The 13,132-nt window shown below is 29.7% G+C and overlaps 5 protein-coding genes across 5 annotated transcripts; 3 read left to right on the top strand and 2 right to left on the bottom strand.

Moving 5' to 3' along the window:
- The first annotated feature begins 153 nt into the window (after positions 1 to 153).
- On the top strand, positions 154 to 2,325 carry OCT59_005555 (uncharacterized protein). Its single transcript, XM_025320940.2, has one exon. The coding sequence runs from the start codon at positions 171 to 173 to the stop codon at positions 2,067 to 2,069; it is 1,899 nt and encodes a 632-aa protein (XP_025170215.1). The 5' UTR covers positions 154 to 170; the 3' UTR covers positions 2,070 to 2,325.
- Positions 2,326 to 2,652: 327 nt separating this feature from the next.
- On the top strand, positions 2,653 to 4,683 carry OCT59_005554 (uncharacterized protein). Its single transcript, XM_025329856.2, has 4 exons — positions 2,653 to 3,148; positions 3,311 to 3,575; positions 3,648 to 3,904; positions 3,989 to 4,683. Exons 1-4 carry the CDS (start codon positions 2,786 to 2,788, stop codon positions 4,418 to 4,420), a joined length of 1,317 nt encoding a protein of 438 aa, XP_025170214.1. The 5' UTR covers positions 2,653 to 2,785; the 3' UTR covers positions 4,421 to 4,683.
- A 1,804-nt stretch (positions 4,684 to 6,487) lies between these two features.
- Positions 6,488 to 8,861, bottom strand: OCT59_005553 (uncharacterized protein; the record flags this gene model as incomplete). The annotated part of the gene is made up of 8 exons (XM_066138432.1): positions 6,488 to 6,841; positions 6,918 to 7,026; positions 7,092 to 7,170; positions 7,250 to 7,890; positions 7,963 to 8,227; positions 8,307 to 8,549; positions 8,616 to 8,713; positions 8,785 to 8,861. 8 exons carry the CDS (start codon positions 8,859 to 8,861, stop codon positions 6,488 to 6,490), a joined length of 1,866 nt encoding a protein of 621 aa, XP_065997564.1.
- A 388-nt stretch (positions 8,862 to 9,249) lies between these two features.
- On the bottom strand, positions 9,250 to 10,772 carry OCT59_005552 (uncharacterized protein; the record flags this gene model as incomplete). The annotated part of the gene is made up of 8 exons (XM_066138431.1): positions 9,250 to 9,550; positions 9,621 to 9,789; positions 9,875 to 9,894; positions 10,016 to 10,151; positions 10,218 to 10,331; positions 10,399 to 10,468; positions 10,540 to 10,600; positions 10,675 to 10,772. 8 exons carry the CDS (start codon positions 10,770 to 10,772, stop codon positions 9,250 to 9,252), a joined length of 969 nt encoding a protein of 322 aa, XP_065997563.1.
- Positions 10,773 to 11,011: 239 nt separating this feature from the next.
- OCT59_005551 (uncharacterized protein) lies at positions 11,012 to 13,132 on the top strand (the record flags this gene model as incomplete). The annotated part of the gene is made up of 12 exons (XM_066138430.1): positions 11,012 to 11,037; positions 11,166 to 11,265; positions 11,437 to 11,567; positions 11,630 to 11,647; positions 11,728 to 11,845; positions 11,925 to 12,152; positions 12,228 to 12,252; positions 12,326 to 12,375; positions 12,460 to 12,642; positions 12,715 to 12,772; positions 12,868 to 12,891; positions 12,962 to 13,132. 12 exons carry the CDS (start codon positions 11,012 to 11,014, stop codon positions 13,024 to 13,026), a joined length of 1,026 nt encoding a protein of 341 aa, XP_065997562.1. The 3' UTR covers positions 13,027 to 13,132.

Genomic DNA, 13,132 nt, shown 5'->3' with positions numbered 1-13,132 from the left:
GAACTAGACGTTATCATTTCAGATTTTTTTTCAAACTAGCGTTTAACGAAATAAGCGACAATTGATCTTCCGTTACACGAAAATGATGATCTTCGAATACGAAACTGGCGCGTCTAAGCTTTCTCCTTTGCCTCTTGCTTTTTTTTTTATTTTCGCGTTTACAATATAGCATGGGGGTTAAAAATTTAACAAAATTATTACAACGTTATGCACCAAATTCAATTAAACAAAAAATAATACAAGATTATCGAAATAAAACATTGGTATTAGATGGAAGTATATTTTTACGTAAATTCGTATACAGTTTTAGCTACGAAAATGAAGAAATATTACATCCTCATATTTATGGATTTTATAGGCTACTTTTATTTTTAAAGCAAAATAGTATCAACCCTATATTTATTTTTGATGGCAAAGAAAGAATAAGTGAAAAAAGAAAAGAAATTGCTAAACGTAGAACAATGGCAGAAAAATTATTGCGGAATTTGGATTTTGAAAAAACAAGAAAAGATAGAGTTGGAAAATGGAAATTAGTTGTCAAAGAATTGGATAATATAGGGGAAACTAAACATCAATATGTTACTTCTGGAATTAAACAGGTTATTGGAAATGTACTTTCACAACCTTCACCAGCTTCAACTGCTGAGATTGATATTACATCTGTTCCTGAAGTAACAGCGACACTACCATATCCAATTAAGGCAGATGTTCATTCAACTAAGACGGACATTCATTCAATAAAGACAGACATGCATTCAATTAAAACAGACATGCCTTCAATTGTAAGAACAAGACAAGACACTATGTTATGGTCATTGCAAAAAATGATTGTACTTGTAATGCATGTAATGAAAGCTTTGGCATTAGAGTACAATAAACCAATTCAAATACCAACCAACCAAATAATACCAACCAACCAAATTGTTACTCCAAAAATAACAGATGATTTAATAATAAAGGAAGATATTAAATCAAAATCCAAAGATTTTAAAGCTGTTGTTAAAGAGAAAGTTAAAAAGATAAAAAATGTTACCAAAGAAAAGGTTAAAGTAACAACACCTATAGTTAATGAACCTGTTATGAAGACAATAACAGATCTAAAAGATGAAAAAAAATTCAAAGAGATATATCCAGATTTTGAACCTTCAGCAAGTGATGTTAAATTAAAAGAAGACATGGAACAAATCATAAAAATGACAATTCAAGATACAAAAAAATTAGCAACGGATAAAAATTTTACAAAAGCTCAACGTGAGGTAGGGCTTATGGAAAATTTACTTGTAGATTCTATTCTATCAGGAAATAAAAATTCAGAAACATTTGAAGCACTAGAAGCAAAAAATCATAATCTAGCAGCTGCATACGAGAAACGTGTGATTCCTATTACATGGAAGATGTATCTAGAATCTATTAATTTTATTAGAACTGGGGGAATTCCTTGTATAGTGTTAGATGGACATGAAGCAGAGGCCATGTGTGCATCATTAGTTACCCATGGATTTGCAGATGCTACGGTATCAGAAGATATGGATACAACGATATTTGGAGATGGAATTTTATTAAGGCAGTTTTTTAAAAAGAATAAACCAATTGTAGAAATTTCACCCGTTGAAGTAAAAAAATCATTAGAATTATCCCATGATCAATATATAGATTTATGTATATTATGTGGAACTGACTTTGCCGGAACTATACGTAATGTTGGTCCTGTAACGGCTTTAAAATTAATTAAACAATACGGTTCTATTGAAAATATTTTACCGGATCTTAAAGATAGGTATTTAGCGGCCCCTGATTATATTGTCGAAGTCGAAGCTGCAAGAAAATTATATAAAAATCCTCCTAAAATAACACAAGATATACGCGATCAATTAGAATTTAATACCGAGAATACTGATGAATTTAATCATTTATTAGAAAAGTTTGATATTGATTCCACGATTAATGAGCCGTTAGATTATAACGTTATTGTTTATGATGTAAATTCGGCCGAGGATATTGATAGTAAATATTTAGGACCCGATCCGTTTTCCGCTAATACTACCGTACCTAATACTGCCGAACTTTAATACCGCAGTAATTGTAAAAAAAAAGATAATAAAAAACTAACTTTGTAACATAACTTATGTCACATGATTAAAATCTAGGTACAGTAATTATAAACTCGAAAAGATGTTTTTTTGTATAGAGATATCACCTAAGGAAATTATAATGCCTGATTATTTACATTTAAAAGATTTATTTTGATAACATTACATTTGTTCCGCATACAACTACAACAAATAATAAACAAATAATAATCCGGAAAGAATTATTCATTTTCACTATCTTGATCAGATATTTTTACGAGTAAATTACGAAATTATAGATGGAAAGAATGAGCAATTTTTACCCATTAATTTGTCACCATTTACCATTACTAAAAGAGCCTTCCTTAATAGGATAAAACCAGTCTTACAACGCCAATAGGTTGATTGACATTTGTTAAACAAAGGATAAGAAAACTTTATTTTCCAAAAGAATCTATTTATGAAACAACAGGAGCATATATATATTTCACAGGTTCACATGACATTTTAGTTAGTTATTGGCTGGGGTTTGCGTAATTTCTTATTTATTTAAAAAAACGCCAAAGTAAACATTTTCTTTCTTAGGAGTTCTTTATTCCGAAAGTTCCGTTCCCGCTTATATATTATATATACCTAATAGTTCCTTAATAAACGAAATATTTTTTTTCTTTCGTTTGTATTTTATCTACAGAACCCGTTGTTGTTCAAGTATTTTAATGATGCTGCCCAAAAAGTTACTCATTTTTGCAACTTTTCTCCTTACCTCTACTGCTGCTGCGCCCTATCACAATTCTTACTATTCAGAGAATGTTGCTCCTTTAGTGTCTTCAGAATCAGCTCAAATAATTCCTGACTCTTATATTATCGTATTCAAGAAACACGTTGATGAAGTAAAAGTTAAATATCACCATAGCTGTGTTAATGACTATGTTTCTGAGGAAAAGAGGGACCTCTCAAAGAGAGGTTTATTAGATGATTTTATATCTGGTATCAAACACACATTTGATTTCGATAATTTCCAAGGCTATGCTGGTAAATTCTCTAAAGAAGTTTTAGATAAGATCAGACGTAGTGACGAGGTAAATATTCTAACCTAAAGAATACGTGAAAAAAAAGTTGTTAATCTTTTAACCAAAGCAACAATACATAATGTGATTTTGGCGTCCAAAATTGGAATGATTCATTACAAATCAACGGAATATAATTTTGATCATTTTTCGTTTTGCTTCCACCTTAAATAGGTCGCTTATGTTGAAAAAGATCAAATGGTTTATGCCACTGAACTTCAAAAAAATGCCCCATGGGGATTAGCTCGTATTTCTCATCGCTCAAGATTGACTTTTGGCACGTTCAATAAATACTTATTTAACGAAAACGGTGGAGATGGTGTCACTGTTTATATCATTGATACCGGCGTCAATATCAAACATGAGGACTTTGGAGGTCGTGCTGTATGGGGTATAACTGTTCCTCAAGGTGACGAAGATATCGATGGAAATGGCCATGGTATGTATATTTTCCACGTGATTTAATATTCAATAAATGCGATTTAATGGAATCTTTCTTAAATCATAATAGGAACACATGTCGCTGGTACTGTCGCTGGCAAAAGTTTTGGTGTTTCCAAAAAATCAAAGATCGTAGCTATTAAAGTCTTACGTTCAAATGGTTCTGGTACCATGTCTGATGTAATTAAGGGTGTCGAATACGCTGCTCAATTTCATCTTGAAGAAAAAGAAAAAGCTCGCAAAGATGGCAGAGTATTCAAAGGTTCAGGTGCCAATATGAGTTTGGGAGGTGGAAGAAGTCGAACTTTAGATGATGCTGTCAATGGGGTGAGAATTTAACGCAATTTGTGTGTTATGTATTTATGAATTTGCGATTTAATTTTTTTTTGTTTTTTTTTTAAAAAAAAATAGGCTGTTAATGTTGGCCTTAACTTCGCTGTTGCCGCCGGAAATGATAATCGTGATGCGTGTGACTATTCACCTGCAGCCGCTGAAAATGCTATTACCGTTGGTGCTTCTACCATTGAAGACGAACGCGCTTGGTTCTCAAATTATGGTAAATGTGTTGATGTATTTGGACCCGGTAAAGATATTCGGTCAGCATGGATAGGATCGCCGAAAGCTACAAATACCATTTCCGGAACTTCAATGGCTTCCCCCCACGTTGCTGGTTTAATTGCATATCTTCTTTCACTTGAACCAGATAGTTCTTCTGAATTCTATAGTACTTTATTGACTCCAAAAGAACTTAAGAATAAAATCCTTAAATTAGCTACTAAGGATAAACTTACTAAGATTCCATCTGATACTAAGAATCTTTTGATATATAACAATTATGATTGATAAAGACTTTTTATTATTCTTTCCTTATTCAAAGACACAAAAATTACATTTGCGACAAGTAAACTGGGATTTTTCTCTTTATAGAAACTAATAAACAAACGGGAATTTATAGTGTATAATATTTTTTCTTTTTGTTAATATATAGTGATTTAGGTGATTTGAATTAAATTTTCAATTGTGTAATTTTTATTTTCTTTTTTTTTCCAATTAATAAATTAACAAGTTTGGTCCATATTAAAGCTAAGCCATAAACTTTTTTTGGTAAAAATTTAAATTAAATTATCACGATGAAACCCGTTTTTATAATTATTTATTACCATAATAATAAGATAATATATTACTATGAAATTGCTATAATTGGCATAATGATCAAAACGAATGTAATTCTAATGTAATGTTTAAAATAGTAACTTTAAATAAACTCTATAAGATTATATAGCAAAGAATTCAAAAAATTTAATTTGTTAGTTTATTATAATAAGAAATATTTGATATATAAAAGTTAACTATATATAATACCTTATTTTAAATAATAATATAATTTGTTAGTAATAAAATATTCATCTATATGTATATATTTGCATTGCTTACTATTTAGTAAGATATAATGATTTAAAAAATTTTTTTTATTTATAATAATTACTATTTATTAAATTTTAAAAATAACTAATCAATTATATTTTTTTTAAAAAACATTCTAAAATTTATTAAAAAAATAATATTTTTTATAAAAGTTCTTTTTTAATGAAATTTTTTTAGAAAACTTTTTGCACTTTTTATTAAATTAAAAAAAAATAAAGTAATAATTATATTACGGTATTATATATGTTTTTATTATTATATAAACTGTTTAAAACTATATAATTTTTGCTAAATAGTACCCTACCTATTTCCAGATGGTGATTTCCTGAGCCTGTTTTGATTTCTCTAGCCTTAAAAATTTATTAGTAATTTTACTAGTAGTAACCCAATTAGTTAATATAAAAAGAAAAAATTCATGAAATATTTCCTTTTTTATATGTAATTTATTTATATATAGTAGGATCTTTAAATTTTTTTTACTAGTATATAATTCTGGTGATTTTTATTAAAAGTAAGTAAAATTCTAGATTGTATAATCAATTCTCAATATAATAAATTTGCTTTATAATGAAATTTTCCTAACATATAAGTTGTAATATTTAACTAATTAAATATATTAAATATTCTTTATTATAATGAATCAGCCAGTTAAATTCTTTAATTTATATTATAATTTTATAGCAAATTTAAAATAAAACCAAAAGAATTTATTATATTAAAAGCTGATTGTAATAAACTTTTGGTTAAAATCAAAAATTATTTTTTGCAAATTCTTAATATTCAGTAATTTAATTATTAATTATTTAAAAAAATTTACTATAAAATTATAACTACTTTTTTTAAAAAATTTTACTTTATAAATTTCAGTTAAATAGATTTTTTTTTATTTTTATTTTAAACTAATAGGTAATATTAATAAGTAAAATCTTTAATTCTAATTATTTTTATACTAATTTACATTAAATACTTAAATTATATTTTTATTTTTTAATTTAGTAGTTAGCATTATTTATTTAATGGAAAATTGCAAAAAAATACCTCTGGCATCAATTATATTATTGTTTTCTTTAAATTTTCACCAATATCAGGAAATGTAATTTTATTTCCAATTTTTTTAGTTTTACTACTTAATTAGATTAGATTTGCAAGTTACTAACTATTTGAAATGAATAATAAGTTTGTTAAAAGAATTTTTAAAGATATATTTAATTGAAACTTATTAATTAATAAGATTCCATTATTTATTATAAATATAATTGATATAATTTAATTCTATAGGCAAATTATAATATTGAAATTAATACTGTGACTAGCAGTATAGTTGCATTTATTTACTTTTGTTCATATTTCTACATATAATTATTGCAAATTACAAATAATGTCCGAAGCACTTAACAAAAAAAATTAGAAAAACAAAACTAAAAGCAAATGCATATTAAATATAAATCTTAAAAATTCATTTCTAAATTTCCTTTTATTAGTATCTCACAAATCCGTCACAATATCTCCATTTATTCCTTCATCATTTAATATTACATCCACATCAAAATCTAAATCCCAATTAAAATCCTCTTCATTAAACTCTTCTTCCGTCTCATTAGATTTATTCTTATCTTCTTTATTTTCTGACTTGTTGTTATTTAATTCATTTTTTATCTCTTCTGATTTAACTGGTTCATCTTCTTTCTTATTTTCTTGATTCTCCGAAGGTGGAAGAACCTTTTCTGTCATCTCTTCTGGTACAGCAAAAGTACGCTCAGAAATATGCGAATAGTTCTTTTTACCCATTGGATGGGCATATGCACAATCAGGTCTTCGACAATTAAACCCAAATTTACACTAATAATTAATAAAATGTTAACAAATAAAATACATAAAGTAAAATGATTAATGAACAAATTAATTTAATACAAACAGGAATGCTTGAGGTATCCGCCTCTATATCCCACGGATGCATAAAATGACATCCAGTTCTCACGCAATGAGTTCCATTACGACAAGGAGTTGGAACTTTCATTGTATTGCTAAATATATAAAAATTTATTAGTTATATATTAGATGTTGAAAATTTTGAAACTAAAATATATACCTATAATCAATATGCAAGTACGGACATACTGGATTCTGGCAATTAGGATAATATCTGCAAGGTTCTTGAGGAACCGCGACTGGTGTAAAAAAAATAAAAATGTTAAATTGAGGCCCTTAATTAAATTTGATCCAAAGATGATAAAAATTTTCTCATACCTGTTGCTGGAGAAGGATGTGAATAACGACACTTAGGTTGAGCACATTCAGAACCAAATCTGCAAGGTATATCAATTAAAGTGGATGGAATAGAACCAGTTCCGGTTGAAGCGGGGCTTGCATGCGCATAAATACAATTAGGATTTGCACAGCTTTCACTAAATCTACACAAAACAGCGGGAGACGCATTTGATATGGTTGTTTGAGTTTGAGATGAAGCGTCCTTTTCATGCCCTGATAACGAATCATTTGAAATTGCAGAAGTAGTTGTATTGCCAGACTCCGTGATAGCTACATTAGTGGGTCTCTCTTCTTTTTTCTGACCTTGTACACTTAAACTTTGCTCATATGAGCCCTTTCCAAATGTAATGCTTGGCCTCTGAGAATTTTGTACAAATACACCTGTACCAAATGCTCCACTTTGATAAGAAGTACCTTGTCCAAATATTCCATGACCCATAGGACCCATAGGACCAAGTCCAAATGAACTTAATCCAGAAGAACGTGGATCGAAGGCTCCTTGTCCCGTATTATTTCCAAATGCATATATACCGCCACGCTGATCATATGAAGCAAATTCTTGATTAGCGGGATGGATATATAAACAAGTTTTAGGAGAATTGGGACAATTAGGTACCAGTCTAAAATTTGAGAAATAATTTTTAATAAAAGAATGGTAAGAAAGTATCAGAAGATAAAACTTAAATACTTACGGACAAATTTCAATAGGATGATGAAATTTGCATGAAGATCCGAGATCGCAATTGGGCCAGTGACGACATCGAGAAGTTTTTGGAGTAAGTGTGATATTATTATTCGAATCTGACGAAAACGGCATTGCGTTCGTACTTGCGGCACTGGACCCTTGAAAAAAAGCAGGATTAATATATGCTGTCATTAGACCTCCTTTCTTTCCCAGTCGATCTAAAACACTTGGCTGTTGTAACAGCCTAACATGTGAAGGTCGTTTCTCATTCACTATAATTCATGTGATTTAATCTTAATACTAATTCTAATCCTAATTTGAAGCCAATAATATAAATATTTTTATAATTACCATATCTATTGCGATCATAATCTGGTGGTGAAGGCATATATAAACCTTGATCACTAGGCCGACGATCTAATCCTACTCGTGAATATCTATCTTGACTACGATCCGATTCAAATGAGCGATCATATTCAAATCCATTCTCGACTTTACGAGATTTTGTTTTTTGATCCTCTTTGTTATAATCCATAGTGGGACTATAAGGACGTTTAAAATGACCTTTATCAGATCTATATGATATATTTTCTTCTACAAATAAGTTATAAATAACAATTAGGTTCATTGTGATCAAATTCGAAGTTTTCATCTACTCACCTGTTCTCTCACCAAGATTTCGTACGCCTTTACTTGCGTCCTTTACGGCATTCATGAATAATCGTGAAGTAGCGGGTGAATTATTTCCACCCGTTCTCCTAAAATGAGATAAATGAATCGATTACTTAAAAGCGATTGAGAGAACAGATACATAAGTCTATTGAAATACCTTTGCATGGATTTTCCATTTACGCTTCCAACAATTGATTTAACGCGTTGTGATTCAATAGATTCGTTAGAATACATTATGTTATAAATACAGTAAGGGGGATTAATTGGAGAACTTTGGCGAAAAGGACCGCACGATACTCTATCCAGAAATATTCAAAAATTTTTTGGAACAAAGCGATATACTATGACGATAAATTCATTATCAATGCAAAATCATATGACCAAAGGATTATCAAAAATACGTACTACAAAGTATGGATTTACTACACGCGTTGCAGCACCAATCAAATCACTTTCATACGTAATCAAATAATATATTTATTGCCATATAGAACACGAATTCAAATACAATAATGTATTCAATGTATTCATGATTTTAAAAATTTTAAATCTTGTTAAATTTGTTAAATTACTTGAAGCCGTAATAATTAATAAACTATTGGACATTTTTGTGAGAAATTAACTATAATAATAAAAATTCCACTCCTCCAAGGATCCAAATTTTGTCTCGAGAAAAACTTTTCATATATTCTCTTCTCTCCTTGTCCTTCTCCATAAATTCGTCTTTATCTATTTGCGCTAAAGACAAGATTGCAAATCTGCCATCTCTTAGTGCACTAGGATTAACAATCATAGTTTGGCCAATATGCGAAAGACCAAACGGATAATGCGAATGACCATGAATATTAAGCATGATATATTGTTTAGATGATTCATCTGGTGATAAAGGAGATCGGGAAGCGATCATGTCACGTAAAACTTTGCTGACCATTCATTATTGCAAAGAATTAGTAAGGAATCAAATCATTAAAGTAAAATGCTTCAATTAATTACCTTCCTGATTCAATCGCATAAGAAGATTGTAAAGGATACTTATCTACATCAGTGGTTCCAGTTTTGAACGGACCAAAGTGTGTAACAAGAATAATATCATCATTATTAACTTGATCAATTAAAATTGGTAGTTTTTCAGCGAGAAAAGTTTCGGTATTCTCTGGACATGCTATTTGATAATAAAAGTAAGAATTTAAATAAAGATTTATATATTACCAATCCCCAGGTATGATGGAAGGTTGACCTTGTACTACCATGTGTCATAAAATTTTTACTATAAACATAGAATGTATAATAATCAGAAAATATTTGTGTGTAATGTCTGGATAAAATTAGGTTTTTTAAATACATAATTAATAGAAAAAGATTGTTTCAAGTGAAAGAGAGGGGGATACTATACATAGGAGGGGTACTCTTGGTCGGTGATATACGGTATTAATCCTCCATTACCTGGCCAAATTACAGTCTCAGGAGAGTTTCTTAGCACCCCATCTATTGATCCTCCAAAGCCTACAATGCTTAATCCAGGTGCTACAAAGAGAAGAAAGATCATAAGGTTACTACGCCACGAAGCAAATGACGTATAAATAAACTGACCTAGTTGTACAGATTCATTATGAAAATTCCTTGTTATTGGCCTTTCATCACTAGTTTGGTTTAAATTATCTTTTTGATCTTGCGGAAGAAAAGAAGTGTCCGGATCATGATTTCCTAAAATTTTAAATAATTGAAGATGATACGACAAGTATAGATTAACGCATAAATAAAAGAAAATTACCTGGTATATAATATAATGGCTTGTCAAAGCACTTTAAAGCGGAAATTACTTCCTGAAACTCTTGCTTATCCTATGCAATAATGTAAAATGTATTCAACATGAAGAATTAAGTGAATAAGCAAGAAAATGAATCAAACAAACTTTTTCTGTGGTTATAGGTGTTCCATTTACAAGATCTCCACATGCGATAATAAAATCAATTCTTTAAATTTTTTAATTGTGATATACGTAAAATACCAAAACAAATAAAGTTAAAGAAACAAATAAATTACGTACTCTTTTAATCGATCTTTTTGAATTAGCCAAATTTGAAGTTTTTTTATGTTATCCAAGCGATAATGGATATCGCTTACAATAAGAAACGTACGATGCATTAACGCGAAAATAACTTAGCCCATTTCCCTTTTGCGTTTTGACGCCTTATAAATAAAAATGGTCCGATAAGTTATGATAGTCGATCTTATTACTAATTAGATATTACACATATTCACGATATTACGATATTACACTGCATGGTTTACCAAAACGGTGTTAGATGCGAAAATCTTGGTCAATATAAATATGCATCGTCTATTTCTCGCAAGCTTTTCAAAGTTTTTTTTTTTAAAACATAATGGTTATTAAAGTCGGTATCAACGGGTAATGTATCTATATATCTTATAAAACATACTCCTTTGTATTATTTTGAATTAAATAACGAAATATTACTTAACCAGTCGGAATTTTTAGTTGTATACTAACTAATTACAATTTTAATGTTTTTCAAGTTTTGGTCGTATTGGACGTCTCGTCCTACGTGCTTCTTTAAATCGTTCCGACATCGAAATTGTGGGCTTAAATGACCCTTTTTTGGACCCCTCTTATATGGTAATACTCAAAATAAAAAAAAAGAAAATCAATAGACAAAAAATTTTTTTTAAGCTAGCTAGAATTACAAAACATATTATGCAATTAGACACTCACTTTTAATGATGGATCTGTAAATTGCAAATTAATGATTATTTTTATAATTTAATTGTGTATATAAACGATGTGCAGGCTTACCTTTTCAAATACGATTCAACCCATGGCCGCTATAAAGGTCAAATTGAAGCAAAAGATGGAAAATTGATACTTAACGGTAAGGAAATTGCCGTCTTCGGAGAAAAAAATCCGGCCGACATTAAATGGTGTGATGTTGGTGCCGAATACGTTATTGAATCAACTGGTGTTTTCACAACTACCGAAAAAGCTTCAGCTCACTTGAAGGGTAGGTTTCATTTAAGTTTGCTAACTGATTTGTACCGCGATTTTTTTATAATTAATATCTACAATTATTTAACTATGCAGGGGTTTGTTGATTTTAAAAAAAACTTTGCCATTGTTTCATATTATTTACTTTGCAACTTATATTAATTACGTTGTATTTCGCTTCGATCGCACAAAATTAACTCAGGGAGCTAAAAAAGTAAGTTTTGAACCTAAATTTGATTAATTACAGTAAATGGATTATAACTAAATACACAACATCTACAAATATCAAATAGGTCATTATCTCTGCACCCAGCGCTGATGCTCCAATGTTTGTATGTGGTGTGAATTTGGATGCCTACAAACCGGAATATAATGTGATCTCCAATGCTTCTTGCACCACCAATTGTCTAGCACCAATAGCAAAAGTGCTTAATGATAAATTCGGTATTATTGAAGGCCTGATGACCACAGTTCACTCTACTACCGCCACTCAAAAGACGGTTGACGGACCATCTGGAAAGGTGCGTAATTTGTCTAAATGCCAAATTGCAATATAACCTTATACCTTCGTATTTTAATTTTCGTTCTTTTTTTAGGATTGGAGAGGCGGAAGAGGCGCAAGTTAGTAGATGAAACATGTACTGTGTATTCAAAATATTATTATATTTAATATATTAATTATTATTTTCTGTAGGCCAAAACATTATTCCTAGCTCTACAGGTGCAGCAAAAGCCGTCGGAAAGGTGAGTTCATTTATATATATATATATGTATATACTTTAAAATATTGTCTATAAACCCATTTATTAAGAATTCCCTTGATTCTAGGTTATTCCATCCTTGAATACAAAACTCACTGGCATGGCTTTTCGAATTCCTACAGCTGACGTCTCAGTTGTTGATTTAACTGCTCGTTTAGGAAAAGAAACAAGCTATGAAGAAATTAAAAAAGTTATGAAGGAGGCCTCTGAAACTGAGTTGAAGGGAATCCTTGCTTATACCGAAGATGATGTAAATAAATTGTGACAAGATCATTTTTATTTTTTTTAAATGATAATTTATTTTCATCTTATATTATTTTAGGTCGTTTCTACAGACTTTATCGGCGACACTCACTCTAGTATTTTTGATGCCAAAGCTGGTTAGTAAATTAATTATCTTAATAATGAGTAATATATTTATTATTAATTATACTTCATTATGTAGGTATCGCATTAAATTCTACGTTTGTCAAAGTCGTCGCGTGGTACGATAACGAATGTAAGTATTTTAGTTACTTAATCTCGTGATACGACTTATTAATAATAATCTTTTTATCATTATGATATAGACGGTTATGCCACCCGTTGCGTCGATTTGATTGCTCACATTGCTAAAATTGATGGCGCAGCATAGGCAATAACATTTGTATTTGTAATTTATCAAATTTATTATCAAGTGTTTATTGTATACGATAAAAGTTTAAATAAAATTATTTTTGAATATTAAACCAATTTACAAA

The sequence above is a fragment of the Rhizophagus irregularis genome, chromosome 13 (genome assembly GCF_026210795.1).
Source record: "Rhizophagus irregularis chromosome 13, complete sequence".
Lineage (NCBI taxonomy): Eukaryota > Fungi > Glomeromycota > Glomeromycetes > Glomerales > Glomeraceae > Rhizophagus > Rhizophagus irregularis.
Note: the sequence above shows the minus strand (reverse complement) of the source record. Positions and strands in the feature narration are given on the sequence as shown.